This window comes from Leptonotus elevatus, chromosome 12, assembly GCF_054856555.1.
Source record: "Leptonotus elevatus isolate MCC_2025b chromosome 12, RoL_Lele_1.0, whole genome shotgun sequence".
Classification (NCBI taxonomy): domain Eukaryota; kingdom Metazoa; phylum Chordata; class Actinopteri; order Syngnathiformes; family Syngnathidae; genus Leptonotus; species Leptonotus elevatus.
The window spans coordinates 19,416,887-19,443,873 of NC_141250.1; the positions used below are offsets into that span (position 1 = coordinate 19,416,887).

A 26,987-nucleotide genomic window follows, 5' to 3' on the forward strand; every position below is an offset into this window, starting at 1 on the left:
GTTATTTTTCCCCACAATGCTTTGCGAGTCAGCCACGTAAACCTAGCACCAGTCAAACCAGCTTCATCAGCAACTGATGGACTTTTGTGGCTAAGTCTATAGTATAACTTTTCTGCACATTGACGTATTTCACACGTCTCAAACATCTCCGCGATGCTACTTAATTTCTTCAGGTACCAAACACAACTCAAATTCAAATTTAAACTTGTTTTATACCCAGTAGGTCCGCGTAGCAAGCTTCGGTTGCTTAGCATTTCCTTAGCATTTCCTTAGCATGTTAACGTTAGTCACACGGAAGCAGATGCTAATATTTGCTAAGTGGCTAGTCAGCAGCATCTATTAGTGTCATTAAAGATGTATTCAAGTTAAAATAATATAATTTAACAAGACTTAATAGTATGCGGATCTCCGTTTTGTTTTAAATGAACGTGACAATATGAAGCCTAACATGCTAGCTAATCCATATGCTAAGCTTTTTAATGGTTTGTTCGGCTGTCTCGCGTCTTGTTTGTCTGCGTAATTATAAACGGTTATTTGAGTTGCTTGAATGCCTTGAAATGTTTTGAAATGTTTAAATTTTATCGCATGTGTGGTGTCGTTCGGGAGAGGAGCTGTCCATGGTTGTGACGTCACGTCCGTGGAACATTTTTGTGTTGGGTGTTTTTTTCCCCTCAGGCAAAATGCAAAAGTTGTGTCGTCTAATTGTTACGTGTACTGACATATAACTGGTTGCCAAAGAAACGAAATCTACAAGCAAGTTTAAAAAAAATGAGTGTAATCCTCACAGGGTTGTGAATGTGCAGGACCCTATTTAATTTTTGTCATACATGTTAACAGATATTTTTGAAAAGTGACAAATTGACAATATCGTCTCCTTCCCTCTCGGCTTAGGACGCGCGTCGCTAAATTATCTCGCTGAGATGTCAGGTGTGCTGTTTGCCTCGGTGGTGCGTGTGGCCGATGGCCTGCCGCTGTCGGCGTCCACCGACTACGAGCAGGACCGAGACCTGCACGAGACCAGGAAGCACATGAAGGCTCTCTCCAAGAAGCTGCCACACTTCCCCGACCGATGCACCTTCAGGAGCGGACTCTACAATGTCAAGTATGCGCTGTAACCTTTGAGGCGTTCAGGAATACTCAGAAATTCCACAATGCCCACTTAGATGCACTAACAGTTGATGTTATGTCTTAAAGTTATTTTTGTTTTGAGTTCCTATTTTATTGAACTCGGCTTTAGTGAAATGGTGGCAGCCATTTTGTGAACATTCTCTTAATGTCTTTGGACATGTTTTAATACCAACTTGGTATGTGTGCGTTTGCGTCTGTGTGCAGCTTCACGAGCGCGCTGGGCGTGTGCTACATGATGGTGTGTTTGTCAAGTTACCCCAGCGTGCTAGCCTTCTGCTTCTTGGATGAACTCCAGAAGGAATTCATCGTCACCTACGACAGCAAACGCGTCGGAGCCGCCATCAGGCCGTACTCCTTCATACAATTTGGTGAGAGCCTACGCTTGGTGGTGATTTGTGTGTCTGTCACATTGTGTGTCACCCTGACGATACGCTGTCGCCGCCGCCGCGTTCAGACATGGTGATCCAGAAGACGAAGCATCGCTACAACAGCCCTCGCTCCCTCTCCACCAAGATCAACATGGCCGACATGCAGACGGAGATCAAGCTGCGTCCTCCGTACCAGCTGACCCCCGACGACCTTCAGGGCGTCAACGGCTTCTCGGCGCGCTCCTCCGCCATGTACAAGGGCATCGGTACCACACGTGCCCAGGCATGATTAATGGATCAGCACAGATGCACTTTTAAGTGTTTTTGATGTCGTTGTTCAGCTCCCACGCAGACGTTGGAGCCTCTGACGCTTGCTGGCATCGTGTCTTGCGTCCTCAGCGTGCTGTGCGGCGGGCTCAACTTGCTGCGAGGCGTCCACGCCATCGAGAGCGTCCTTCAGGTGAGATTGCCGCCATGTGTGTTTCCTCTTGCGCAATCTTTTACTTTGCATCTCCCGGCAGGACGAGGATGAGGATTTCAGCTACGTCATCGCCTTCTTCCTGGGCACCGCCGCCTGCCTCTACCAGGTTGGCTCGCGTGCTAAGATGCTACCACGCTAATATGCTAAGTTGATAACGCGAATGTTCCCGTGTTTCTCAGTGCTTCCTCTTTGCGTACTTCTCGGTGTGGAGGAACCTGAAGTCGTTCCTGGCCCTGGGGCTGGTGTGCGTGTGCAACATGTACCTGTTCCAGCTCAGGAACCTGTGGCAGATCCTGTTCCACGTGGCCGTCGCCGCCTGCATGACGCTGCACACGCACCTCAGGCAGCCCCTGGGCAAGGCGCCCGACTATAACGTCTAACTGGACCCTGAACGCTCCGCCAGAGGTCAGTGACGACATCCGACTGACTGACAGACTTGACTGCAACACGGGGGCGACTACGGAAACATCTTGATGACCGTGAACACACCATGAAGCGACAACGTGACGCCACGTGAGCGACTATGAGGACGTCGTGACGATCCTGAACGCACCACGAAAATGTCATCGCCAGCATCTAAACATGCTGGACGCATCACAAGAGCGACTGACGACATCTGATTACCTTGAACGCACCAGAAGAGTTACGATAACTTCTGACCACATCATGGAGGTGACTGTGATGTCTGACAACCCCAAACACAACACGAGACAAATGACCACAGCGCCTTTTACGACACTCATTCACTGTAAGCCATTTTAAAGATTTCACTTTTGCAAGACCCACAGGATGTTGTGTTCATATTATGTACATATCTCAAATCTACTAAATGAAAGGCTCTCTCTTTTCACAAGGAAAAAAATGATTAGAAAGAAGATTGGTAGGTTTAAAAAAAAAATAAAAAATGCAGCTGCTTCTCCCAGTGCACTCACAAACTAAGCTGATCTCACATCTGAAATGGTGCACTGCTGCCATCTACTGGTGGTTGTGTGTCATTTAAATTGTTTCCCAGCTTGAAAATTACAGTGGGGCAGCATCAGACCCTCTCCCCAAAATATGGCGGACAAATTCCTCATCAATGGAAATGAACCCCAAACACACCTGACAACAGAAACCACGATGACAGCTGATGAACTTGAATGCACCATGAAAGCTCAACGCCAGTATGTGACCACTCAGAGAATTACAAGAGTGATGATGTCCAACAATCCTGAACACAACTCACGTGACTACATTTTACCTTGAACGTCACACAAGAGTGCCATCTGACGGCCACATCATCAGATGACCCTGAACAACGCAAGTGACTACACGACCGAATGACCCTGAAGGTGACACACTACCCCTGAACACATCTCAGCTGGTTTGTTTTTCTAAACCAAAAATGACTTGAAAGATGAACTCAAGAATCTGAAATGGCAGTTAAGGGTTTTTTTTTCTACTATGCAATGCTGCCTGACACTTATTTCTCACTTTGAGACGCTTTATTTATTTACAGACTTATGTGGATGTTTAAATTGTTTTTTGGGGCTGGGGGAAGGAATTAAGTTTGAGCATCCAATCAGAGCTCACAAAAGCCTTTTATCAATATTGTAGGTGTGATGTAATCAGACATCTAATACGTACACCACCTATTGAAATGCAGGTGTACCTAATGTTGTGGCTGCTGAGTGTATTTGCTATAGGAAATTGTGTAAATGGCATGAGGTTTTCAATGACAAAAGTGAGTTACCTTATCAAGTTTTAGGTTGTAGAAGTAAAAAAATAATAATAATGCACATCAGGCCTTTTTGAACCAATTGTAGGGATTTGCTGCCATCTGTTGGCCAAAGAGTGAACAGTCTTCAAATGAGACACTTTGCTTGTTTATTACTTTGTCAGCCATTCATGAAAAGAACAATAAAACATCTCCTTTATACTTTGTCGTATAAAGTCACATTAATATCATCCGGACTGGCGTATTTCCCTGATTTTACTCATTCTGCTCTCTTATGAAAAATACTCCAAAATAACTCATCCAGTTGAAATGATCTAAAAATCAACATTGGATCACAACGTTGTATTTAAAACTGAAAAATGTAACAGAACCAGCTGTAGTGATGAATACCTTTAGTGGAAAGTGATGATGTTAAAAGGCCTCAATTAGACATTCAGTGGGTCGTACCATCGTGCGGGGGGGTGCTCCATTATTTGGCGGGCTGTCACATTGCCAGTGTTCAATTCTTCTAAATACATCATGTGTTTTTGTACAAAATATAGAATTTGGCGTTCCAAAGTCAAAATAGAAAATGTCCAAAAGTTATAAAAACCTCTGTTACTGACATCTTTTTTTTTTTGCTTCCAACTGGACAGCATAAGGAACAGGAAGTGGCCGCTCACGATGCGTTTCAGGAGCTCAGAAGACGTCGGACTTTGGCTCGTTCCAAATGTCGGCGAGTTAAGATTGGCTTCTTTGGTCTCAACTTCTTCTCTACGTCCTTGAGTTGAGGGGGTGGGCGGGGTTCAGCTTCCTGGGCGGGGTTCAGCTTCCTGGCAGTCCAGCGTGGCCCCTTCAAGGTCCAGGGGGGGGAAAAAGGGCGTTAACTGCTATTGGAGGGTCCGCTGTTGAGGAAGTAGGTCATCATCTCGCCTTTGCCCTTCACCGTCACTAGACCGCGGTACTCCAGCGAGTAATTGTAGGAGTTCAGAACCTGGTACAGGTCGGCCGTCACCTGAGAAAATAGACGAGTCGGTAAGACTTGGAAAAATGAACATTTTGCCGTTATGCTGTCAAAAATCAATCAATATAGAAGCAATGCACCTGAACATACACAGATTGCATTATTTTTTATTTTTTTTAAAGATTGTCCCTGAAGGCATGAAGTGTGTTCAAGTGCAGATGTAAATCATTCTAAATTTCATGCGTTCACTTGTGCCGTAAAATTAAAATATTTTAAGATGTGATGCATTTGGATCGAAATACTTCCTCGGCACCAAAGCACTACTTTCAAGTGAAACCCTCAACTCACTAACATGGTGCCAAAGTTTTACTTTTGTCTAAATGTAAATCATCTCGCCAACGTAGTTTCTTGGCACCAAACCACTACTTTTGTGTAAATGAAAATCCTCAACTTAGTTTCTTGGTTCTAAAGCACTACTTTTGGCTCAGTGGAAATCCTAAACTCACCAACTTGGTGCCAAAGCATCACTTTTGTCTAAATGAAAGTCCTGAACTCATTTCAATCTAGTCTCTCTGCACCATGATGTAACCAAAGTACTACTTTTGTCTAAATGAAACTCCCATTTACAGCATCTCGTCAGAATGGCGTTTTGCACCTGTATCTTTTCGGGCACGCCGGTGCTGTCCATGCGGCTCGCCACGTTGACCGTGTTGCCCCAAATGTCGTACTGAGGCTTCCGGGCTCCGATCACGCCGGCCACCACGGGGCCCATGTTCAGACCTGACGGAACGCAACCCAAAAAAGGCAGCGTTAGCGTACTTGAGGAGAGCGCGGGCGCCCGGCAGCTCCTCACCGATCTTCATCTTGAAGTTGTTGAAGGAGTGCTCGTTGATGTACTTCATCTGCTCCATGAGGCGCATGGCGTAGTCGGCCAGGGCGCGAATGTGCGAGCGGCCCGTCTTGTCGTAGGTGCACGCGTTCAGGCCCGACGCCGCCATGTACGTCGAGCCGATCGTCTTGATCTTCTCCAGCTGACGGAAGTTGTCCTCGCTGATGATCTGCCGAAAAGTTTCAACTGTTCTGTGACCACCGCTCCTATGTGTGTGTTGTTGTTTTTTTACAACTGCGCCTGAATGCATCACAACACTGGAGCGTTTTGTGTGTTCGAGTTCAGGTGCGGTTTAAAAAAAATAATAATTGCATCGGCATCTTTTCATTTGCGTCACCTCGTCAAAGTCGGCGATGATCTCGTTGAGGAGCCGGAGGCACTCGACGCCCTCGTTGTTGCCCTCCAGCTCCACGTAGAATTCGGAGAAGTTGCTGATGGAGGCGAACATGACGGCCACGCACTCGCACGACTGGTAGTAGAGCTCGTCGTTGCGCCGCTCGCGCTGCAAAAAGTGCGCCGCCACGTCCTTAGGCAGGATGTTGTGCAGCAGCCGCCGGTTGTACGCCTGCAGCTCCTCCATTGCCTCCTTCTCTTCCGTCGCCTGCGCGCAAACACGCAAAACTGTCTTTTACAATTGCGCCTCAATGCATCGCACGTAGCGCATTCAGTTTCGGTACAATTGTTTGTTTTCACAAACATGCTTGAAGGCATCACGTCAAGTTTTATCACTGTACCAGGGAACTGAACTTGTAGAATGTCAATTTACGAATGCACCTCAATGCATCACATCTGGTGTATTCAGTTGTGGAGAGATGCATTCAGGTGCAGTTGTAAAAAAAAAACTAAAGTAAATAAATGCCTTTGGGTACAGTCAAAATGTGTGTGGTGATTTAAAAAACACATACATTTGATGACTACTATATACTCCATCCTGCATCACAGCTACATTACAATCACATAAGAACGTCTATTTTAACGTTGCACTTGAACACATCGCTTGACGAGTTTTGTTTTTTACGAAACAAATGCACCAATTAGAACATCTTTTCAACAACTACCTCAACAAATTACATTTCGAAATAACTCATTTACAACTCTTCCTGAATGCATCGCATCTATTTAACATCCTGAAACTGACCCTGAACACATCGCATCAGGAGAATGTATTTTGTACTGCGTCTGAACACATTCCAGGAACTTCTATTTTGCTTTTGTCCAACTACTCCTAAAAGGTTTCACATTTCATTTTGGTTGAGCTGACCTGCAGCTTCCAGAGGAAGTCGAGTCTGGCCGTGGACTCCACCTGCTGGGCGTGCAGGTAAAGCGCCAGCACGAAGACGGTGATCACCACGGGCGTCATGATCTTCAGGGGCACCTTGGACTCCACCACGCAGCTAAAGGAGACACACACGGACAAGGTTTTAGGATTTGTCTCGGCAAAAGATGACGACGTGCTGATCTCACCTGGTTCCATTCACATGCTCGCTAATGGGGGACAAAAGAGAAGAAAGGTCAGACCTTCATCTACACAACAAACACACAGCACATGCACACAGAGGCGGGGTTCCGAATCATTACCTAGTCACTGTATATTCAGTAAATAAATAAAAAAAGGAGTGCTTCGGCACCATCATTGGCTCCCAAAAACGTATAAATATGTTCTATTTTAAATGTTTTAAGTGTCCCAAAGACGCATTTATATTTGTTTATGCTAGAGCATACAGAAGGCTTTGATGCAGCCTCTCAACTGCACAAAACGGTTGAAGCAAAGGTAGTTATTACAAAAACGGCCATCAGGTGGCATCAGATTTACTCACAGTTCTAAGCAGATTTGTGAATAATGATGAAATTTAGCTATATTCTAATGCTAATTGCTGTAAAACGGAAACAGATACAAATATACTTTTTTTCTCTGATGAAAGAATAGACTAAACTTTAAAAGCAATAGAACACAATATTCTGTGGGCCTTGCAAAATCGGTCAAAATCCAGTAAAACAGCCGGGAGCGAAGGGGATTGCTTCAGTGAAAATGCCGGAGTGAATGAGTTAGGCATGTTTGTGCAGAGAAACTTAGTTGATGTCTAGGAGATTCATTTGGACAAAAGGTAGTGTTTTTGCCGCCATCTTGTGGCATCTTGGTGCCGACAAACTATGTTGAGGTGAATTCAGGAGCTTCAGTTAGACAAAGGGAGTGCTTTGGCAGGGTTCTGAGGAAGTTGAAGTGAGTTGAGGAGTTTTATAGATAGAAAGTAACTACTGTGTGTTGGAGATGAGGAGCTTTGTCTAGACAAAAGTAGTGCTTTGACACCATCTTGTGAGGAGCATCGTCTCGACAAAAGTAGTGTTTTACTGGTATTCTTGGTGCTAAGAAATGATGTTGAAGTGAGTCGAAGAGCGTCATAGCAGCCATTTTATTCAACTATATAATATTCTCCATAAAATAAAATAAAAAACTCGGTGGCGACATACAGTAGGAACGAGAACTCACGCGGCGTTGGCCACGGCGAGGAGGTCGCGGTTGTCGAGGAGCGCGACCCGCGGCAGCTCCACAACCAGAAGGTAGAGCAGCTCCATGCACAGCATGAGCACGAGCTTGCCCAGGCTGTGAGCCTGCAGGAACACCGAGCACGCCAGCAGGCTCAGCACTACGCACCACGAAAAGTACTGAGGGACACAAACAGGCAGGGAAACTCGTTTTTACCACTGCCCATGAACACGTCACGTTTAACATTTACAACCTTACCGTCACATTTAGAAATTGTAGCACAAGTACAATGTGTTATTTATACGACGGTGCTTGAACACTTCACATAAAAAAAATAATAATAATGAACGCATCAAGAAAAACGTCTTTTAATTTGCACTTCAATGCATCATATAGATATTTTTTTTTTTTTTACAACTTCACTTGAATGCATCAACTTTTTTTTTCTTTTTCTTTTTTAAATACGCTTGAATGCATCACTACACTAAATAAATAAACCTGAACCACTCACGTAAAAACTTTTTTTAACGAGGAGGTTCTACTTCCTGTTAATATTGCTGCAGTACCTCAGGAAATCCACAGAAGGGCGCTTGATCCCCACAGGGTCCCATCTGTACGTCCAGGCTGTAGTTGAGTAAGCGGGCGTGGCAGGCGTCCACCTCATCCCGGCTGATGTTAAGCTCCGCCCCGATGCAACCGCGAAGGTCGCGCCCGCTGCAGCTGAACTGAGGGAAGGGCGGTTCAAAAGGTCAACCTGGGCCGACTGCCAAACCCGAACAGAAAGCTCACGCCACTCACGATGTTGACGAAGGCCGACAGGAAGACCACCAGGATGGCGGCCACGCCCACCAGGGTGCTGTTGAGACGCGATTGGACGATCCTCCTGGAGAAAGTCTGCAGGGCCGCCGGGAACACCTGAACGCACACGCTGCGGTTACTCTTGTTTTTGGCGAGTTGGACCAACTGTGCGTGGCGAGTCGACTCACCCCGTAGCAGCAGTACACGCTGGACACAAACATGAGCGCCATCAAGAGGACCAGACAGCATGTGAAGAAACCCCTCATCACGCCAGAACTGCAAAAGGTGACACACATTCATATTCAGAAATAATAACAATATATAGCTTAGCTGCAATGAACTTATTTGTACGATAAGAATGTTAAGCAACAAACGCTTCGACATTAGCGACTCACGGAGGCACGATGACGACGTGTATGCAGCAGATGAAGATGAAGACCAGTGAGGCGCACGCCACGTACGCCCCGAAGCGCGAGTCCACCTGTCTGGAGTACTGCATCGCAAATATCAACATTCATATTAGGATCACTTCTCGATGTCACGAAGAAGAGGATCAGTGTGGAACCTTGTTCTCCAGGTCGGCCTCCCTGAAGGTAAGCAGGAACTTCCTGACGTGTTCCGATCTGAGCCGGTCGATGCTGCGGGCGTCGATGGCTCGACCCAGGAACTCGTCAACCTCGTCCTCGGGGTTCATGTGTTCCTGCGCGTGTCTGAACAGCAAACAAAAAACAAAACAAACAAAAAACTCAAACAAAGGACATGTCACAGCTACCAATTTTTTTATTTTTTTTACCATGTGACCTGAACGTACTTTTAGAAAACGGGGGGAAAAAAAATTCCCCCTACCGCACGTCACATTCTAAGATTACATATTTTTTTACAAATACACCCGAACACATCGCATCTAGAAAACTGGAACGTTTTTTGACACGTCTTTTACATTTATATGTATGTATGCACCTACAAAATAACCTTTTTTTTTTTTTTTTTTAAACAACGGCACCAGAACGCATTTCAAACGTAGAACATCTATTTTACAACTGCATCTGAATGCATCTCAACCATAGAATTGATTTTCACAAGTGCACCTGAATGCATCTCTTCCTGAGACTACCTATTCTGCGATTGGAATTAAACAACTCATTCAGAAAACATACATTTTATGACATACAACTGAATGCATCTCTTGAAGAGAACATTTATTTTACAACTGCACCTGAAGGCATCCCATCCAGAGAGCATCTGCGGTATTTCACGACTGCGCATGGACACTTCATAAAACGATATTTTATATATATATATATATATATATATATATATATATATATATAATTTTACAACCTCACATGAATTTCTCAAATAGAATGTCTTTTATACTACTGCATTTGAAAGTATCATATGCAAAGAACACTTTACACACGCATGGAGAGAACTTTTGGTTAACTTTCGTTTTTATACTTGTATGACGTTAAGGTGGCAAATGCGCTTGCCGCCCCCTGGTGGCCGCTTTGAAGCTGCAAGTCTTATTGCAAGCTGATGGAGGCTTAGCGCAAGGGCACGTGGAAAGCTTCCATGGCAACAGGAAGACTGGAAATAGCGGAGCTAACAGTTAGGATCAAGGGAACTCTCCCAGCAGCCGATACATATAAATACAAGTGTCAAAACTAAAACATAAGTTTTCGTAGAAATATTTATTACTTACTTGTCCTTTGGGTCTTCAAAGCCCTGTGACACACAAGAGAGGCGAGTCAATGAAAAATACATGATAATGCGAAAAAGACATGAAGAAAAAAAAAACACGATTCAATGAAAAGGAGAATCTAAGTAGTAGTAGTGTTTGCGTGTGAACTTTCTGTCTGCGTCCAATCAATGAAAGCCTGATCAGATGCAAAAACATCCTGTCTGGGTCAATTCCTGATCGTTGCCATGGTAGCAAGTGGCTCAGTCCTGATCAATTAAGCAAATTAACACAAAGTCGATTGTGTTGCTTTCGTTCGTTAAGTGAAGCTTGAATGAGACCCGTGCCAGTGCATTCAAAATATTTTCAATGAAAACACATTTTGAAAAAATAACCTAATTTCCATTGCTTTATTTTCTACTTAATGAATGTTTGTCTGTCTAAATAAAATGAAAATATTCATCAAAAAATAATAAAGAAAATCCATTACTCTTTTGAGTCAAGTGAAAGTCTGTATGTTGACGACATAACGTGTTTTGATGATATCTTCTCATGTTGGCGTAAGATGCGAAAAGAAGGCGTATCCTCATTTGTGAAGGTGCGAGCGCGAGGCCTTACGTGGCTCTATAAATAGCTGCCATTATGCCGCTGCTGTGTCTTACCATCCTCTTCATCTCCTTGGAGATCTGGTTGTTGTTGGCCAGGTGGTTGTAGAAAGGTCTGTCCGTCCAGTGGCTGCTGTTGTGACCGACAGAGTTTGTCCGATGACAATTCATCTTGGCGATCACGGCCTTCTCCTCTTTCTGATGCACATTAAAGAAAATGTAAAAAAAAATGTCAACGCTTTTTCAACGTGACAACGCAGCAAACACATAAACGACTACAGTATCACAGAGCGTCTTTGTTCACAATTTTGACAACAGCAATTTAGCCGGAAGTTACATCATCTACTTTTGAAGAATCGCATGATTAGAAGTGCTGACGCCACGGACCGATGCCATCAGATGATCAATTTCACACTTTTTTTTCTCCTAACTTTTGTAAACAATGAGCTTGTTTCAGAAGCACGGCAACCGATTGCAAATCGGATGTTTTGCTCCAGCTGAAAGGCAACGCTAAAATGATGTCAGCAAAACGCTGACTTCAAATCTGAATTTGAGGTTTCGCTGCTGTTAGAATATTATAATATATTCTGATTAATATTGCGTTTATGGAATATAAATTAAGCAGCAAAATCCAGCCATTTTTATCCATCGCAGGGGTCAGCCATTTTGCCACTTGCTGTTGACTGACAATGACATCACCGCTGCTCAGGCAACGACCAATCACGGATCACCTCTTTTCTGAAGCCGAGCCGTGATTGGTCGTTTGAGCTCTGAGTAACTGTGATGTCATTTTCAGTCGACAGCAAGTGGCAAAACGTCCGCTCCTTAACTCATTTGCTTCCAAAAACCTATAAATACGTTCTATTTTAAATGTTTTAAGTGTCCCAAAGATGTATTTATAAGTTTTTTTATGCAGCAATAGTAGTTATTATTATTATTGTGTTGGCTAAAAATCTAATGTTATCCTTTTTTGATGTGTGGCATCTCTAGTATCTTTACCCTCTTCTGGCTGCATCCGACAATGAGGAACGTCTCGATGCTGTTCCTATTCAGGTAAGCGTTCCTCTCGCCGCCCGCTCCCGCCTCCACGTCGTAGTCGCCATTCAGGTAGTTGAGTGTGGCCTTGGTGATGTGGATGCGCCTGACATGACACAATTCATGTATTCCTCACACATTAGCGTTCTTTACATTCTTAATTGGCAATTGAAATGTAAAAAAACGGACTTATTTTACTTCATCACAAACTCAGATTAAAAGTCTAATTCAGTCCTTTATCTACCCGGCTTTCCCGCCAGCCTCCATTTGGTTAGCGAGCGTGACATCGTTGGACCAGACGTCAAACTGCCATTTCCTCAGGCCCAGCACGCCGCAGTGGACGCGCCCGCTGTGGATGCCCACCCGCATGTTCACGTTGACGCCCGTCACCTCCCGAACCAGCCTGAATAAAAACAACACAGTAGGAAGCAAGTGAGTGCTCCCCCTAGTGGCTGAGAACAGCACGATTGGACAATTCTGACATTTTTGGCTGCTGTCAACGTGACTTTACAGTGACAGCATTAGCGTAGCATCTGAGTAGTTGACGTGGTTGTCTTACGAGATGGCTTCGATCATGTCCAGGCCCATCTCCACGCAGCAGTGGGCGTGGTCAGCGCGGGCCTCGGGAAGGCCCGACACGCAGTAGTAGCAGTCCCCAAGGATCTTGATGCGGAGGCAGTGATTCTCCTGAGGACACGCCAGCAACATAAGCGTCAATCCATGGGAGGTCCCAGCAGTCTGCACTGCTTCCAGTAAATGTAGGTTTTTTGTTTTTTTTGTCCAATTGGATTTCAGCCTGTTGCCATGTCAGTCTAATCTGCCCACGGACTTCAGAATCAATCAGTATTGCTGGCCCCATGTTAAGAAGCAGTAGTCCATTAATGGTCCATGATATGTTAGCATTAAGCTAGCAGAGTTTTATTTTACAAAATGATGTTTGGTTGAACATTTCTGGTGTTTGTTAGGATTCTCTTTTATTGTGTGCCATTTTACAGGGAGAGACAAACAGCCGTCTTTCCTTTCCTCAGTGATCTTATATGATTTTTCTTCCATGTGGTGACAGCAAGGGAGTGACAACGGGTACTAAGGAGTACTTTTAAAAGTGTGTTTTAAAAAGTTGAAGTGTGTTTCAAGCATGTGGGAGGGACACAAATCAATTAAAAAAATATACAGATTCACTTTTGGTTAGTATAATTGCGACGTGATAATAGCAGTGTTAAGAAATCGATGATGTCAGGTCTGAAGACCAAAATTCGCAGCTCGCCGCAGCAATATGTTGGCGCGCTTGTGTACTTACCGCCGCCAACTTGTCGAAGCGCGCAAAGAGTTCGTTGAGCGTCATGACGAGCTCCTGAGCCGTACACTGAGACGCCAAACTCGTGAAGCCTTCGATGTCTGCGAACAGGATGCTACACAAAACAAAAATGCATCATTTTTTTAATTACAGAAGTTTAAAAAAACATACACACACACACAAGGATCTATTGTGCTATATTTGCACACGTCCTCAAGACACAAACCTGAAATAAAAGTCATGCTAATCTCATGAACGGCACATGACTTCCCTGCCTCAAGGGTCTGTGTGTACAACATTCATTTAGTTGGCAATAAATCACACTTTGACTTTAATGACCACTAAAGACAACTCGTCTCCTCATAACACAGCAGTGTAGCAACCAAATGATTTTGTTTTTGCTTTTTTTAGGCTACGTTGCCATTTGTTGTCTCTCACGGAAGCCATGATTGTTTTCACTGGCTGCTGTGTGATTTTTTTTTTTCATGACCTCCACACGAACTCCTCCATCCCTCTCTCTCTCTCTCTCTCTCTTGCTGCAGGCCTGCATAACATCAACATTGAAAACATCCCAGCCAATGCGGTCATGCGCTAACTGGCTAATGCTAATGCGCTAACAGTTAGTTAGCCAGCAGTAGCAGCAGGAGGCGTCACTCAGCTTCCTGTTGCTGCCAATTAGTGGCCCCAATTAACCAAGTTACCCCCGACCAGCGCTGTCAAAACCGATAAGCAGACGCGCTTACAAGTGAGCTAATGTTGACATTTGCTCCCTGGCTATTTGGCGATCAAGTTTTCAACCTTGAAAATATTTTAATCCACTTCCTTAGCCAGTCGTTGTTAAAATATTTCATTATTATTATGAAAGGTGTTTGGGGTTTTTTGCGCACTCCTTCGCCAGGAGTTTTAACAGTTCGGGTATTTGTGTCTTTTGTATTTTATGATTTGTGTTTATCATTAAACAGAGTCAATAAAGTCAAGATTTAAATTTTTGTGTAGGAGTGGGGGGTTGCTCGATTATGAAGAAAATAATCTCGATTATATTGGTAGTAATTGAAATGTTTTTGGTACAAAACAAGAAAATGTTTTAATGTAAAAAAAATTAAGACAAATATGTTATGCAATTTCCATTTGGATGAAACAAAATGTATTAAATTTGTTATTTTAAATACAAATAAAAATGGTGCAAATATATCAATTAAAACAACTTCAAGCACTCCAAATTAGTATTAATAATCTTTTCTTTTTCTTTACAATTATTCTGATTTTGTAATTGTGGAGTGTAATCATTGAAACTGTAATCAAATTTCAGTTAATTGCACAAGCCCTAGAATTATTCCAAACAAATAATTTTGAGCTACTTCCTTCAACAGCACTTTTTGGAATCTTTGTGTTATGTGCATAATCACTTGTCGCGAGTTAAACAAGTGAACTTCAGCATTGAAAACCCTATTCGATTTTTTTTTTCCCCCTCCTTAGCCATCACTTGTTTTTGCATTTTGTACCTGACGTTATCGTGCTTCTGTATGTAGATTTTGTGAAACATCATGTCCTCCTGCTTGGCGTTGATGTCCGCCTTCATCTCCATGGCGACGTGGCGGGGAAGCACCGACAGCAGCAGACGCTCCTGCAGGTAAAAAATATATAAATAAATCAAAAAGACAAAATAAACATGAAAAACATTTCCAGCCGCGATGACCTTGTGTACAAAGCGAGGGCATGACTGCGGCGTGTTAACGATAATCCCCAAATCATTCCGGAATGTTTTTCACCTGCTGCTGGTTCTCCCGTTGCGAGTGCAGGCGAGCTTGGATGCATTCCCGCGTCTCCCGGAAGGCTTGCCTCTGAGAGCCCTCCGCCGGGTAATGTGTGCACACACCCACGATGTTGGTGCACGAAAAGATCAGTATGTTGGACACCAGCTGCAGTGCACAAACACAAACACCATCCAACATCTTGAAGAAAGATTCTCACCACAAAAAAAAAAAAAAAAAAAACATTCTTTAACGCAAAATAATGATATTTGGGCACAAGAATGTAATATATTCACACAAAAATGTAACGTGGCACACAAAAAGTTTCTAATTTGACACAAAAATACTAATCATGAAAAGGCTACTTTAGACCACAATACATTTTGTGTTAAAAGATTACAATTGTAAAAAGCAATATTTTGCCATTAAAATTAGTGCCCAACTGATTAATTGGCCGGTATAAGCGCTTTAAAAAAAAAGAGGATTTTATTTCATATTGTAAAATGACAAACTCATTGCAGGCAGCATATGAACGTCACATATATATATATATATATATATTAATTTTTTTATATTTATTTATGCAATTTAAATAAACTATACATAATAAAAAGCTAGTTGTACCATATCGAATCATATTAAAAAATGTTTTTAATCATATCAAAGTATCAAGATGCAGAGATATAAACCCCCCACTTATAACAATATCTTTATTCCTAAAAATGATGCATGAGCAAGTCGACATCAGAAGGAAACGTGAAAGTCGCAGTCGCTATCTGCGCTTGTTATCTGACTGAAACTGCACTCAGGCACACAAAAGGCCTTTTCGCATCAACTCCGGCGAACACATACGAATGCATCGATGATCAATGACGTGGACGTGGACGTGAATGACATTCCTGAGAGTCCACATTTGTTACCAACGGTATCTCCCACTGAGGCATCTTCACTAAAAAGGCACACAATACAAACAATGCTATTATTGGACATAAAAAATGCTCAAAGCCGTTGATAGAAAGAGTTTAGCCAACTCGGTAATTTCAGCAGGGTAACAAGATGACGTCCGTATGTCATGTGACCAGCAGTTGACCAATCACAGCATAGCTCTACGCTGTACAGCTTATCAACGGCTCGGAAAATGCTATATTTGGTCATAAATGTATAAAATTCCTCACAAAATATTTGGCAACGAGATAATATTTTGCCTTTAAAACTTTTTTTTTCCTGGGCAAAAAAAGTTTGAATTAGACAACAAACCATAGCATGATAGATTAGCTTAAAACAGGCTATGAGCCCCATATGAAAGAAATATTTAGCCATGTCAACATTACGTTTGCCCACAAAATGGCAACATTAGGTCCCCCCCCCCATTTGGCATATGGACGTGACATTTCCTCATCAAAACAAGAGAAGTGTGCCACTTCAGCCACTGGCACTGTTAGGCCCGTTTGTGGTAGAAACGCTGCCTCAACAAAGACAAAACCCAAGCTTCCTACAGCTGTCCTTCCCCCGCCTCGTGGTCGCCACGGTAACGGTGCGTGCATCAGATAAAGTCTTCTTCTCGTCAACAGGTCAACACAAATGCAAGCTCTTATTCTATTAATATCCACGCCGCCCTTATTTGGAAAGCACGGGCTTTTCCTCCTCGGGACTTGGAACAACATGACTGCCGTCCCCTCCGGGGGGGCGACGACAGGGGAATTCTATTCAAACAAACGGACATGATCGTTACATGGTGTACCTAATAATAGGTTAGTGTAATCATTTATAAATTAATAAAATAGGTCATTTTTCTTTTCTCTCTCGCTATACAGTTGTTTTTTTGCAATACCATAACTTTTTTAACAGTATTTTTAATTACATTTTTATGTTTAAACTAATTTAGCTTAACATTTTATGTATTTTTAACTAGTACAAACAATTTCCTATTTGTTAATCAATTAGTAGAGAACCCAAAAATGTATTTGTATTAAACTATATTAAATTATTTAACAAAACATTTGTTTTAACTACTCAAAACTCAAATAATTTTACATTAAAAATACAATCAATTCTAATGAATAATTGTTATGTGTTAAAAATAAATTTAATTATTTAAACTTATTTATTAAATATTTTTCAAGATAGTGCTACTTAAAATTTATATATGAAATTATATTACACTGCAAGCAATAATTGTTGAAGATAATTCATACAAACTAATGCATGAAAAAAATATATATTTACAAGGACAAAGAAAAGCCATTCATCCATTTTCTACATGGCTTATCTTATATAGTAATGTTTGTTTAAATGATCGTTTCATATCTTGAACATAATTAATTGATCGAGGACATTTTGTGTCATTTGCATTACAGTACATGGTCTAAATCCACAATTTTGAATTGATACTTGTTAGAGCACATGATTATTGTTGTAACTGTACAGCGTTGACGTAGAACAAAGAGTCGCTTCTTCAAACATTTCCTGGAGAAAGACTCATTGCTTCCAGCTTTTATGAGAATTTCAATTACACTCGCACTAAAAATAAACATCAAAAAATAAAAGACTTCTTGTTAGCTTTCAGGAGACATTCATTCATTTCTGAATGGGGGGGGGGGGTAGCCGTTTGGATCAATAGCAGCACAGAAGGCACATTGTGGCCCTGCAGGAGGTAATGCAGGTCATGCGCTAACAGTGTTGCATGTTGAGGTGTTCAGCCTCATTGTGAACACAAGAGGATCAAAAACGGCGCTCACATGATTTTTTTAAGCTCGTTTCACTCTGAAGCTGAGGAATGAACGCTTTCACAGCCTCGAAGTGACTCATAAACAACACTTATTATTTACAGTCATAATCAATCAACTAATTATGTACAGTCAGCGTATGTGTAATCAGAAAATTCAGCTGACGAAGAAGTTCCACTTAGTAACGTGAAATGTGTCTATCACGAGTAGACCCACAAAAAAAAAATAATAATTCTCAAGAAGCCATATCCGCCATTATGACTTGAAGCAGCCATTTTAGGATTGTTTAACTGTTTCAAGCAGTCTTTCAATTTCTTGAAAAATTCGGCCATTTCCAGGAATCCTTCAACTTTTTTTTTCCCACCTTATTTCACAAAGTAACTTCAGATTTTGGTAGGCATGTCATGCACGAGTTGACCAACAAAAGACACTCAAAAAGTCATGCCTGAAAAGACAGGAAGTTTGCCATTTTGGTCATTTGAAGTACCCTTCAAAGATGGATTAATAGTAAGGGTGTGAATTGCCTCCTACCTGGCGATTCGATCGCTATCACGGTTCGATACCGATTAATCATGATATGAATCTATAAGTCGATAATTGCGATTTTTTTCCCCCAAAAATACTAATCAGTAGTGATAGAAAAATGAAGCTTCATGAAACACCTGTGATATTTTTTGACTCCTCTAGATGGCACTCTTGGTTTAAAAGCTAACCTCAAGTAAGTTGTTTTGTTGAATATTTAAAAATCGATTTGGCCGCATATTGAATCAATACAAAAATTGTGTAGGGTAATATCGCCGAAACGATTTTAATTAATCGATACAGTATTTTTGCCTCGTTGTGAAAAAATGTGAAGCATGTAGACGGATGTCAATTTTAACCATTGCGCCTGTGGTCGTAGTATCCCTGCAAAATCTGCTGACTCACCATTAAACCCGAAACTAGTATTTTTAACGCAACACTACTCTTGCGTTCTCTTCTGTCCCTCTTGGCCCACACACCGTTTATTTTCCCTAAAGGAGCATTATCGCGAGCTTGGCGGTGATTCACGAGATCGGGTCACCGCCATGTTTGAGCAGCGACGACCCGAAGCACTTAAGCGTCCTTTAATCATGCCGCCATTCAGCAGAGTTAAAGCAGGATGTTCCGTCCTCTCTGAGGGCCTCGTCAGATCAGGTCCATTAACGCTCGCTTCCTGGCGTCATTTCGTAGATAATTGATCCGATTTTGTCAGAAATGTACACACACTCTGTGGGAAAGAAAATGTTATCTTTATGTAAACTCATTGGTGCTGACAATTAACATGTTTTATGTGTCTAGAATGCTCAAAACAGGGCATTCAATTGGTCATATTTTACGAGATTCGCAGCTAGTTTAGCCGGCAGTGTGCTAGCTATCAGCTAGCATTAGTAGCTAATAAGCAAAAGTTGAATCATGTCAGGGTTTTTGCATTTGTCTTGTTTGGTTTTCTTTATTCTTTTTGTCACAGTTGGCAACATGGCTAACAATACATGTATTAAAAACATGGCTACATGTTTTTATTTTACTGTTAGCAACTTCGCTAAAAACAACATGGCAAAATATGCACATGTAAGCCACATGGCTAGCGATGTGTGTTAACAAGACACGTGTGTTAGCAAAATGGCTAACCGCTTAATATGTTAGCAGCCTGGGCAAACGTGTGCGTGTGTTAGCAACGTGGCTAAGAATGTGTTAGCAAAGTGGCTAAGTATGCGCATTTTGTTCACTTTAGAAGTCATATTTGTTTTTTGTAATGTGACCCAGCACATGTTGGCTGTAAATACAAAAACATGGCTAACCACTTGTTAATTTAGCAACATGGCTAACCATTTGCATTTTGCAACATTACTAATAAACATTTGCCATTTCCAGGCGGTCAAACAGTCAGCCAGCACACGTCGGCCACACTTAAGTTGAACAAATGCCAGGGCTGTATTTGCTAGTAGCCATTAATTAGCCTTCTTGCTAAAATGCTACTTTTTAAGACAATAGTTAAGCTAATAAGCTAATTGTACTAAAGATGAAGAGGTTCTATTAGGAGATGTATGGCCCAATGTGACGTAAAAGCCCGACATTGTGCAGTTTCCGTGGCTAGAACAAAACACTGCTGCTTTTAAACATGATCAGCATCTGCCGAGCTGACTGCTATTCATCAGCTTACATTAGCATTAGCAACCACAGACGAGCTCCGATTGTGATTGTGCAACGAGAGAGAAAAACATCCGCAAAGTCGCGGGCGGGCGGGCGGCCACAGAGTCCGGACGCGGCTGAAAGCAATGGACAAGGAACAGAAAAACAATAGATTCACTGCTACCTCCTTCAGATGTTTCAAATCCAAGGGACGTGAGAAGTGTGTGTGTGTGTGTGACTTTCACTTTCATTCCATGAGCAGCAGTTGTGTTTGTGAAAATGTATGAAACATTATCGAATGAACACGTCACATTGCGATGACTAACAAATATCGATGCATCGGTACACCCCTAATTGCTAGCATGACTTATTCATATTGGAGTGTTGCAAAACACTAAAGGTTACCGGTTTGATGTTGTATTTTGTGCACAGTCCGATGGAGACATTCCAAAGTGTATATTTGATGTATTTTTACATTTTCCCAATAGTGAGACGCGACGAGTCAACGCGTGCCCAATCGATGTGTAAAAAGAGCAAAACCAGCATGGCGCTAATAGAGAAGGTGCTACGCCTCATTTATACTCGGCACTGAAAAAAATTGAGGGAGGCAGTGAGGTAAGCACTCAGCACTGGAGTTTGATGGGGATTTTTTTATTTTTTTACAAAGAGGGATTGTGTTGCTAAGCTACAAGAGCCTGTGTGTGTGTGTGTGTGTGTGTGTGTGTGTGTGTGTGTGTGTGTGTGTGTGTGTGTGTGTGTGTGTGTGTGTGTGTGTGTGTGTGTGTGTGTGTGTGTTACTGCGTCACAAGGGACAACATTTAGACTTCCGTGCATCCTCACCGGGTTCAAAACAGCTTTCTCTGTCACTCCCACAAGACTTAAAAGTCATTAAAGAATGCAAACTATATACATATGATTTGTACACTTTACATACAGTGGATATATATATATTATTATTATTTTTTAAACACCATTAATGTGACCTATAAGCTGTACAATTCAATTGAAAACAAAATGCATTATTAAAGCGGGAAGTAAAATAACAACCGAGATGTGGTTGCACAAGTATGCACACCCTCTTGAAATTGGGATGTTCATATTAATGAAGCCATCACATTCAAACTCGTGTTAAATAGGAGTCAGCACACACCTGCCACCATTTAAAATTGCCTCTAATTAATCCCAAATTAAAGTTCAGTTGTGCTGGTAGGATTTTTTGTTTAGTTTTTTTAATACAAAAAAGTTTGTGATTTTGGCTCATTTGGGCAAATTCCCTAATTTAGTTTGTTTCACCAAAATATCCAAAACGAGGACTCAACTCAACTATATTTATAGAGCAAGTCAAAGTAAAGTAACCACAGCTGCATACAAGGAGCAAAAATTTGTCGTATATCAAGACAGTAAAAAAAAAAAAAATTATATCATAAAAACAGTAAATGCGACAAAATACAAACAATACCGAACAAAAAAGTCATCCAGCTCAGCTTTGGAATTAATTACACATTTTTTACATCCTTTTCAGACTAGTTAGTGTGTGTCTTGAACTGGTGTTTATTCTTCCCTCACTAGCATTGTTGTTGTTAGCATTTTAGCGCCCGGCGGCTTACGGGAAAGTCGAGTTGCCTCAAAATGTATCTGCATTTCAAGCTTATTTTTACGAGGCAACGTGTAGACATTAAACATTAGGTCGTAACTTTGCCAACATTATTTCGGACGACGGCTAACACCAAGATCAGTCACATGATAAAGAAATTGCCACTACGCTAAAACGTCACGACCAGTTCCCTGAAGCTTTGCTAGCTAAACACATCGAGGAGTCCCCCAAACAAAAAATAATGCAGATTGTGAAATGTTGCGGCTAACCACTTGCAGTTAGCAACATGACAAATATAAACACTTGCAACATAACTAACCATTTTCTGTGTTAGCTTAGCAACATAACCAACCATTCATTTGCATCATTAAGCTAACTTTGTTGTGATCCAATGGCAACTATTGCACTTATTTCAACATCAAATCCATGGTGGGACCACGAACAAGAGTGACGCTTTACTTTTTGTCTCTCGGGGCCCCCAATTTTCCCATGGGATCAACCCCAACTCACCCAAAAATATATAAAAAATAAAAATAAAATAACTCCTTTTATATTCCCAACGGAGGGAACATAAATGCTCCCGGTTGGCAAGGGTCCAGTGGTAACAGGGTCATAATTGAACTGCTGCTTTGCCATTTTGGTTTAAAGCAGCCATTTTTAGCCAACGCCGGGGCTTGTATTTTGTCAGAAAGTTCAGAGACGTCTAAAAAAAAATATATATATATATATATATATATATATATATATATATAGCAGCATTTTCACAAACAGACAAAATTCAGAAGACATGTCAGGCAACACAATAAAGCCTTGAGGACCCATGCCAAAAATTGAACAGGAAGTCGGCCATTTTGCGGCAAAGTAAAGGACTACTACTACCACCACCAACTCCTACTAGGGAACTCCCATCAAATTAATTTAGTTGTTACACCCTATTATAGGTCCATCTGAGCTATCACAATCTCACGTTGACTGTACTTCATGTATGTGGAATACGTAACACGAGCCCAAATAAAATGTCCTCCCAAGTCAAGACAAGACGCCAGACGTAAACACCACATTTTGAGTCACCGCATGAGATCGTTTCCAGACGCTTAGCTTTTAGTGTGAGCGCTTAATGTACATCCTCTCAAGTGGGATGTACTGTACATTATTTCTAGCGCGACAGCACGTGGAACCGAAGCAACGAGACTGCAGAGTGCTAACAAAACAAGCAGAGTTTGCATTTTATACGGAACATCTGAGCTGCAAAAAAAGCCTCTGGAACTTTCCATTCCGATGAGGTTAACATCCACTTTCATTGCTTCACACCGCGATGATAAATATACGCATTTGACATAACGCTCTTCATGCGCATGAATGTCATTAATTTGGGGCTTTTAATGGTTTGTTTGTTGTGCTCTTTTTTTCGCCCCAAGGTGGAATAATTGTACAATAATGTCAAAGATTGTTTTTAATGCCCTTGTGAGACATTACCAACCTGTGTAAATGGAGTCTCATATTTTGCATCTCTCGTTTACTGTAAATATATATACACACACTGTATATTTAACCCCATCCAATACTCCCCAAAAGCATCTTTCTTTTCTTTGCACTAATCATGTATTGAATGCTCCCCCGATTTACTGGTATCCTCGCTCAAAATTATACAAATAAAATTAAATTATATATATTGGGAGAAATATGAATAGGAAAAAAAACGAATTGCTAAAAATATAAACATTAGTTTTTTTTAATTGGAATTAAATTGAAATTATAAAAATAAATAAAGAAAATTATATTGAATTAAAAAAAAAAGTTAAACATTAGGGGTAAAAAAAAAAATCTACAAAAATATTGGGGGTAATCAAAAAACAAAACTATTAGAAATAAAAAAAATAAAATAAAAAAATACACAAATGAAAACGTCACAAGAATTTAACAAAATAAACAAATTAAAAAATGAACAAAATCTTTATTTATTTATTTATTCTGATTAGAAAACAAGTGAGGAAAATACAAAAATATTGCAAAAACTAGACACAAATAATAGGAAAATAAAAAAGCTATTAGAAAAAAAACTAAAGGGAACAAAAGATTATCTAAACAAAACTATTAGAAATGAACTTTCCACTGATCTGATCAGCTAAATCGGATCGGCCGATATTTTGCATTTCATCCTTTCATTTTGTGATCAGCTGTAATGTCTTAATTGGATGATGTCATTGATCGGATTGGTCATTTTCTGTACAGGATTGCATGTTTTGAAAGCAGCTACATTGTTATTAAAAATAAAGTTCTGCTCATTTGTTTGCTGTCAACTAAACGTTTTATATTCAAATCAGCCAGCTTGACTTATTTTCCTTGCTTGGGAACGATTGTTAAACATTGGCAAAAATGCTTGAGAATACTTTTGCCGATGCTTAATATACAATCCATTTTTTGATAGTAGCAAAAATGTGACTGTACCTGCTTCCAGAGAAAGGGGTCCACGCTGTTCTGCATCCAGGACAGGGCGACGTGCACGGCAGACAGCAGCAGTCCAGTGAGCACGGCGGCTCGCATGCGGACAGGCAGCAGCGTGTAGATCACGTGGATGAAGAAGACGGTCCACCAGATGCCCTCCGAAGCGTCTCGGGGCCGCACCACCAGCACGCCAACCGCCTGCACCAGCACCACCAGCAGGATGAGCGAGTAGCACACCACCCACATGTGGTCCTGCTGGAAACCCGTCCGGTTGCACGCCACCATCAGCGCCAACGTCAGCAGGATGGCGGCGGAGAAGACCACCACATACGCCACGCTGGGACCGCTCCCCGCCGAGCAGTGGAAGAGCAGCATGACGCCGAAGACCAGAACCAGAACCGCCATCAGCATGGTCAGGCTGCTCTGGTTGAGACGGAAGAAGTAGCGCTGGTACAGCCGCTCCAGGTTCGCGGATTGGAACTTTTTGGAGCTGAAGACGTGCGCCACGCCGGACCAGAACGCAGCCGCCGAGAAGCCGGCCTCGGGCGCCGGGGGGACGCCGTCCTGAGGGAGGCCCAGCTCCACCGACTTGGCCCGAACCTCGTCAGCGCGCTCCTGCCATGCCGAGCGAGAGCGGAAGCTGACCCGGCTCACCGTGGTTGCCACGCGGCCAGGAGGTCCGGCACGGTGGCGCTCTTTGGGGTCATCGTCATCCCTCCAGCGGCTGTTGAGTCTCCGGGTAGAGTATGCACAGCCGTTGGCCACAGAGTCCGACTCACCCCAAGCCGACCGGTGCTCGGTGCCGCCCCGCAGGCCGGGTCCGCTGCCGCCCCGCAGGCCGGGTCCGCTGCCGCCGGCACCGGGCGGGCTGACACTATTGCAAAAACATTACACATTCAATATTGGAATCAAATACAAAAGCATTTGAAAAATTTGCTATGATATTAGACCATTAAAATGTACAAAATATTGCAAACATACCTGAATTAGAAGAAAAACACATTTTTAAAATATAAATATTAGGCAAAATATAAAGTTTACAAACATGCACAAATATAACAGGAAATAACAAAAAAGAATGATGTATAGGAGTAATATTTTTAAAAAAAAATACAAATAAATACAAAAAATAGACAAAATGTGTAAACTAGATAAAAAAAATACAAATAAAATTCCATATTGAAAAAACAAATTGCGAAGCTACAAAAATAAATCTGCAAATAAAATAATAGAAATAAAATAATCTACACCAAAAAACAAATATTAAATAATGGGGAAAAATATTACAAAGAAATGAAAAATAGCCACATCAGGGGTAAAAACTGAGTAATCGAAAAAAACTACACAAATACAAAAATATGAAGAAAAAAATAAAGACAGAAGTAAAGCACATTGGAAAAGATGATTTAAAAAACATGACAAATACAAGACTAAAATACAAAAGAAAAAATATACACAAATAAAAAAAACTGATAAAAAATATACAAATATGAGGCAAACTACAAAAACAATAATAATGACAGATTTACTAACCTGTTGGATCTGGACATGATGGAAAATCTCAACTACAAGCACATCGCTGTAGTTGCTGCCACTTTTTACTTGCGCTAAATACAAATGTCACTCTTTTGCTGACAAACATTGATTTCAAAAGGATTTTTAAAGGGATAATCCGGCAAAATTTGTATTTAAAAATAAATCAATCAATCGTGCCAGTCTCAAGGGAAATTGGCCCACAGCGCTCGGGAACATTAGCTCCAGGTGGATTCGCCTCCACATCATCGGGCCCAATTAAGGGGCACCCGAGGGGAGCTTAGCTGCTCCCCTGAGACGGGCTCGCATCGGCGGCGGCGTCGAGTGGTACATCCCTCACGGCGGCGGCGGTTGTTGTTTCGGTTCGAACCGGTCGACACCTGCCCCGCCGAGGAGGAGCCAGGCGTCGCTTGGCCGGGAAGCATCACACCACCGGCCACCCGGTGGGTGCGAGGCGAGCCTCCGGCGATCAGGTCGGCGTCGCCATCCAAGTCCAACCGGGGAGCGCAACGCTCGGGGAAGGTGATACGCGCCGCCTCCGCACCACCGACACCGGTTCTGGTCGTGACGGACGCACAATACCGGGAACGGGCTGCGTTCGTCCGTTCAGCGGCTAGCAAACATCCAGAGCCGTGGTGTGCTTGCCGAAGCCTTTCTCCAGAAACTGTACTGGACTCAACGCGCCCCCATTGGGGTACTTAAAGGAGGCGGGATGCTCGGCCGGGAGATGCCATTGGACGAGGTGCCAGTCAATCAAAATAGTGGGCGGGGTTGCACAGCTGGATGGCCCGTTTAAACCATCGACAAGCAAGCCTGATGTCATTGATTGATCGATAGATAAAATATACGTAATACCGAGATTGTAAAAAAATAATTACATATATTATAAATAAAATGCAGAAAAATACAAACATATGAACAAAATAGTAGAATATTTTAAATACATTTTTGGATAAAATATTTGTGAAAAAACGAGGAAATAATGCAAATATCGGGGAAAACACTCAAATATTACCAACTTTAGGAGGGACAGACATTTTGATTAAATAGTTTGTTTGTTTGTTCGATACAAAAACATTACATAAAAGTAGAAGCCAAATGTTAGATGAAAAATGAAAACTGGAAAAAAAAAATGAATATTCGAATTATATATATATATCTTCTTCCTTTTTTAAGACAACATATAAAATTGTGGAAAGATGCACCAATATTAGAAAAGTACATAAATATTACATAAAATCCCAAAACATTGGAAGAAAAATAAAAAAATTGTGAAAAATACACAAATATTGTATTATTGAATATATACAGATAAAGTACCAAAATATTAGAGAAAAATACTCGCAACATTAGATATGGAGACTGA

General features: G+C 41.7%; 2 protein-coding genes and 1 long non-coding RNA gene across 4 annotated transcripts; 2 read left to right on the forward strand and 1 right to left on the reverse strand.

Moving 5' to 3' along the window:
* The first annotated feature begins 18 nt into the window (after positions 1-18).
* On the forward strand, positions 19-3,895 carry sec22a (SEC22 homolog A, vesicle trafficking protein). Its single transcript, XM_086090954.1, has 7 exons — positions 19-173; positions 892-1,102; positions 1,333-1,496; positions 1,583-1,762; positions 1,838-1,956; positions 2,018-2,083; positions 2,157-3,895. The coding sequence occupies exons 2-7, from the start codon at positions 921-923 to the stop codon at positions 2,355-2,357; spliced, it is 912 nt and encodes a 303-aa protein (XP_085947080.1). The 5' UTR covers positions 19-173; positions 892-920; the 3' UTR covers positions 2,358-3,895.
* On the reverse strand, positions 3,821-26,275 carry adcy5 (adenylate cyclase 5). Its single transcript, XM_086090949.1, has 22 exons — positions 25,622-26,275; positions 24,092-24,962; positions 15,191-15,340; positions 14,924-15,045; positions 13,425-13,536; positions 12,687-12,814; positions 12,372-12,530; positions 12,092-12,233; positions 11,150-11,290; positions 10,512-10,534; positions 9,375-9,519; positions 9,205-9,302; positions 8,998-9,085; positions 8,810-8,926; positions 8,578-8,736; positions 8,015-8,190; positions 6,991-7,011; positions 6,788-6,920; positions 5,864-6,127; positions 5,491-5,695; positions 5,293-5,417; positions 3,821-4,688 (listed from the first exon to the last, which is right to left on the reverse strand). The coding sequence occupies exons 1-22, from the start codon at positions 25,636-25,638 to the stop codon at positions 4,557-4,559; spliced, it is 3,528 nt and encodes a 1,175-aa protein (XP_085947075.1). The 5' UTR covers positions 25,639-26,275; the 3' UTR covers positions 3,821-4,556.
* On the forward strand, positions 4,515-25,057 carry LOC147164922 (uncharacterized). 2 transcript variants are annotated; one of them, XR_015096669.1, is made up of 9 exons: positions 4,515-7,037; positions 8,615-9,094; positions 9,197-9,402; positions 12,083-12,145; positions 12,388-12,559; positions 12,710-12,879; positions 14,951-15,051; positions 20,538-20,664; positions 24,102-25,057. It is a non-coding gene; the product is annotated as an uncharacterized LOC147164922 (long non-coding RNA). The 2 variants fall into 2 exon arrangements; XR_015096668.1 differs by lacking the exon at positions 4,515-7,037 and having other exon boundaries at positions 8,337-9,094; positions 12,710-12,885.
* Positions 26,276-26,987: the final 712 nt, after the last annotated feature.

Excerpts from the sequence above, each read along its gene's own strand:
- adcy5 (XM_086090949.1), bottom strand. Across the intron at positions 15,046-15,190 it reads AACGGGAGAACCAGCAGCAG|GAGCGTCTGCTGCTGTCGGT; the intron begins GTGAAAAACATT and ends TTTTACCTGCAG. Across the intron at positions 9,303-9,374 it reads AGGCCGACCTGGAGAACAAG|TACTCCAGACAGGTGGACTC; the intron begins GTTCCACACTGA and ends TTTGCGATGCAG.
- sec22a (XM_086090954.1), top strand. The coding sequence starts at position 921 with ATGTCAGGTGTGCTGTTTGCCTCGGTGGTGCGTGTGGCCGATGGCCTG. Across the intron at positions 1,103-1,332 it reads AGCGGACTCTACAATGTCAA|CTTCACGAGCGCGCTGGGCG; the intron begins GTATGCGCTGTA and ends GTCTGTGTGCAG. Across the intron at positions 1,763-1,837 it reads CGCCATGTACAAGGGCATCG|CTCCCACGCAGACGTTGGAG; the intron begins GTACCACACGTG and ends GTCGTTGTTCAG.